Source organism: Canis lupus, chromosome 8 (genome assembly GCF_003254725.2).
Source record: "Canis lupus dingo isolate Sandy chromosome 8, ASM325472v2, whole genome shotgun sequence".
NCBI classification, from domain to species: Eukaryota; Metazoa; Chordata; class Mammalia; order Carnivora; family Canidae; genus Canis; species Canis lupus.
This window is the reverse complement of record NC_064250.1, coordinates 74,993,675-74,997,983: the sequence shown is the minus strand read 5'-3', so window position 1 is coordinate 74,997,983 and position 4,309 is coordinate 74,993,675. Positions and strand designations below refer to the sequence as shown.

General features: G+C 47.8%; 1 protein-coding gene across 1 annotated transcript; it reads right to left on the bottom strand.

The window, feature by feature from the left end:
- Positions 1-292: 292 nt before the first annotated feature.
- On the bottom strand, positions 293-3,148 carry LOC125755525 (disintegrin and metalloproteinase domain-containing protein 21-like). Its single transcript, XM_049113004.1, has 2 exons — positions 3,044-3,148; positions 293-2,809 (listed from the first exon to the last, which is right to left on the bottom strand). Exons 1-2 carry the CDS (start codon positions 3,146-3,148, stop codon positions 494-496), a joined length of 2,421 nt encoding a protein of 806 aa, XP_048968961.1. The 3' UTR covers positions 293-493.
- Between the last annotated feature and the right edge of the window lie 1,161 nt (positions 3,149-4,309).

The following is a 4,309-nucleotide window of genomic DNA, read 5'->3' as shown; positions in this document are numbered from 1 at the left end:
ACCCCAGTGTAGGACACGCAGTGTGGGTGGGGATAGCCCTCCATCGCCATACACCCCCTGTGGGACTGAAGCAGGGGAGATTACCTGGAGGGTGAGAAAAACCTCAGTGCTCATGGGCACAGGTTTGAAGGAACATCATGCATTTGCCCTAAAAGAACCTGGGGTTACCTCCCTGAATTCTGCAGCCAGGGACCTCAGCTCAAGGCCAGGCTGCTGACTCAGGTCTTCCCGACAGTCTCGAGCTCAGGTTGGGCTTTTACAGGCTTACAAACATGTGGAGAGGCCACCAACGTGTACTTTTCAAGATTTATTTCAGGCGGCTGGTCAGAGACCAATCGCGGACCTGGTACGAGAGCTCCATGATGTGCGTGGGATCCCTTTTTTCTCCTGCAGGCCCCTGGAAACGTGGATTTCAGCATGGCCACCAACTTGCTATAGTTTCAATCATGTTTCTGTGGGTTTCCAATAGCTGTTCAGGGGGCTGGAGGCTGATTTATGGATTGCCCTCATGGACTATCTGCTCCTTAACTACAACCGTCTTAATGGTTCTTACATTGGTGGCAACGCCAAAGAGGAGTGCGGCTATCAAGGCATAGATTCGAGCAAAGACCACTCTCAGATATATCACTGACTCATGACTTTGCCTGACTGCCCGCATTCTTCTTGGAGGGGGTCCACTGTCTGTGCTCCCACCAGCACCTCGATCAACGCACCGTGGAGGATCCCAGCCTATGTGGCAATGACAGTTCCTGTTGTTGTTGCAAATGCCCCTGTAACTGCATTTTTCAGGGATGCAGTCATAATTCAGCTGAGCTATAGTGCCATTGCAGTAGGTATTTTGACAGAACTTTCCATGAGCACAGGGAGTACCAGATCGCACATGACCAACATCATTTGTTCCTGTGCCACGATGTGAATCCAGCCCAAAACACCAGACCCCTGATATCTTAGACTGATGGAATCCCACATGTTCTTGCAACCGAGGGAGATGAGTGACATTGCTACACTGCAGTCTTCCACACTGAATGTCTTCTAGATTACAAGCCGTACTGGCCATTAACCTCTCATTTCTTCTGCAGTGTCCATATCTATCACCTCTTCTATTTATGGTATAGCATACATCTGCACCATTCACAGCATTTTTACCAAAGATTTCTTTGCAGTGCACAGAGCGATCAGTACAGTTTCCATGATAACAGTAGCCCACTTCAGTGCACGGGGTTCCATCTTGCATATAGAAATCATCAGGGCATGTCAAGGACCCTCCTCGGCAGTACTCCGGAAGATCACACACAGTTTGGATTGGTCTGCAGAGTGTCCCAGCAGGGGAATAGGTGCAGTTTGTGCAGCATCTGCCTGTATTACATATGCTTCCAGTAGTGAAGGTACAATCATTATGACAGCAGAGATTGCTATAACACTGTTTGAAGGAGCCACAGTCACACTGTTCAAGGGGATCCACTCTGTAGTTGCCACAATGCTCCCGAGTCAAGCTTCTATTAAAATACACCATTTCAGAGCTGTAAATACATTGAGCTACGCCACCACCCAGTATGTGCTGCATATGCATGAAGGAACAGTTACTGAAAGAGTCTGTCAGAGCAAAATAGTTGTTCATAATGCACTGGGACCTTCTCTGGCAGGAACAATAAGGATCGTCATAGTATACACCAAAACTTCTCGCGACCTTTTGTGCTCCTACAATAGCCAATATTAAATACTGTCTGCCTAGATATCCTAGCATGATGAGGTTACCACGATTGCAAATTGCATATGCGACAGGTTCAAATTCAGCATCCTGTGGCACATTTTTAATCATAATTATGGATGAATGTGGTGCAAGAAGTGCATACAAGTTGTAGACATAATATCGACCATATGGACTATCTGTCGGGTGATAATTGTTAAGGACATTTGGATCTCGTTGATTATATATAATAATGAATGCAACGTAGTAATTTATATCAAGTCCTAAAAAGAATGTGTCAATCAAATTAAATACCGATATTAGAAATTGGGCACATTTAGACACGTTGTTGAACACACTATACATTGAGTGTGAACTTAAGGCAAGCGATTTCACATAACCATGATGAGATGAATACATCTTACTTGAGAGCCGCGTAACTACACTGGCATTTGCTTGAGAGAATAGGAGGTCTCTATCCTCCTTCAGTCCCAGTTTATAGGTAGGGACTGTTGCAATGCTGTCTGCCACTATCTGAGAAACAATGTGTTCAAATCTTTGGGAACTGCTGAGGGGCTTGATCTCATAGGCAAGGTCATCCAACTTCATGATACCTTCCAGTCCCCCATAGCACGTGTCCAGGGTGACCATGGAAAGAGGAATCTCCTCCAGGTAGCCGAGGTAGTAACAGTCAGGAGGGATGAAGGGGTAGTCCATCTGCAAGGCACCTTGGTCATCCTGAGTCATCACCAGCAGATGTCTGGACCAGAAGAGTTTCTTGCGCCGCATGTGGATAACGTGCCTCTTGCCCCCAAAGTGCAGGCTGTAGGAGAGCCAGCCTGGCATCTGGACGCCTTTGCCGCGGTGCAGCTCCTTCCTGGGAATGACCACCTCAGAGGAGACGTAGCGCCATGAGGGACGGCCTTGAGAACCCTGGGTGGGAGCCAGCCCTGCCCAGAGCACAAGCAGAAAGAGGAGCCCTCTCATGGTGTCTCGGCCCTCTGCCAGCCTCACGCCCTTCTCAGGGACATCTGGCAGTGAGGTAGATAAAAGGAGGACCCTCCGCACAGCAAGGTTTAGAGGATCTGACAGAACAGAGGACTGCCTCAGGCTGCCAGGTCCCTACACCTGGCAACCAGCTGTGATTAGGTCACAAACACCGGGTGTGGCAGAGGGTGGGTCTGCACATCAGTTCAGCTGGGGTGGATGTGTGAGGGGTGAGGAGGGGGTAGGACCCAGAGGCAGCCCCTTTCCCACACGTTCAGTCTTTCCTCCAGACCCTTGAATATGTGACATACGGTTATACAGCAATTACTTTCTCTACCAGTTCCAACTGCCATGGTTCCCCTGGGTCACGTTCTGTGCACAGCCAATATCGCTCTCTGTGGAGACCACTCCTTTCTCCTTCCTCGGCATGTTAGGGGACACGGCAAGTTTTACCAAGTAGCTGTGGAACACCATGGCTTTGTAAATTTACACATCTTATTCTGCTTTGCCAGCAACCTACAAGTTTTTGGATCCTTCTGGGTATTTTTGGAAGCCTCCTTTGTGCTCACTGAGTAAAACATTGCCCAGTTTTTGGTGAGGACTGGTAAGGTTCCAGGTTGTATTTTATTGTTTTGTCACTCCAGCTGGTAAGAAAAGAATATACTGCTGACCCCATGGGTGGCCCTGGGGCTTGCAGTCCTCTATCGTGGTTCTTTCCTGGCCTTGGGCTGCATGTATGGCTGCCCTGAGCAGAAGACACAGGGATGGGGCTGCGCTGAGGCAAGGATGGTAGTTGGCACCTGGGAGCCTACGTGTGGGCTATAAATGTTCCAAGCACTGCGCTCCCTTGTGCGACTAGCTTCTCAAAAACCTTTAATGTCTTTAGAGTTAGAAAACCCTCACAGGTGTGCCCCTTTTGCTCATGTGAGTGGCCTCCTGAACCAAGCTCCCTGTCTTTCCAGTCAAAACTCATATCTTGAATATTGGCCTTGTCAACGATGGGCACCTATAATTTGGGTTCAGGAACAAAGAAGCAGAGAGTGGTTTGGCAGTTGCCAGCACTGGTGGGAGGGGCAATGGGGACTTGCATCTCTTGGGTTATGGTTTTATGTTATGCAACATGATTCTGTTCCAGAGGTGTGCTCCAGAACCCTGCACCTGCAAATCACAATAGTGTGCCTACAGGTACAATTTTGGTAAGAGGGTAGATCTCATGTTGTGGAGAAATTACGACCTACAAACTTAAAGGCAAGCATTCTGCTCCTCTCATGATAGTGTGCTAAGCTCCATGTACATGCTGTCTACTGAAAGCGTGAAAGTACTCCTAATGAAGTGCTTGGACAGTTTGTATACTCACCCATCATCAGATGGGGCAGCTGCAAATAGGTTCTTCCATTCCATCATTTGCCTTTTCCATTCTTTTTTTTCTGTTCTTTTTTTGATGTATTTTTATTGGAGTTTGATTTGCCAACATATATTATTTTTTTAATAATAAATTTATTTTTTATTGGTGTTCAATTTGCCAACATACAGAATAACACCCAGTGCTCATCCCGTCAAGTGCCCCCCTCAGTGCCAGTCACCCACTCACCCCCACCCCCGCCCTCCTCCCCTTCCACCACCCCTAGTTCCTTT

Bases quoted from the DNA above. Each gene is read 5' to 3' on its own strand.
- LOC125755525 (XM_049113004.1), bottom strand. From the start codon at position 3,148: ATGGTGTTCCACAGCTACTTGGTAAAACTTGCCGTGTCCCCTAACATG. The intron at 2,810-3,043 runs GTGACCCAGGGG...TGCCAGGTGTAG, and splicing joins ATATTGGCTGTGCACAGAAC to GGACCTGGCAGCCTGAGGCA.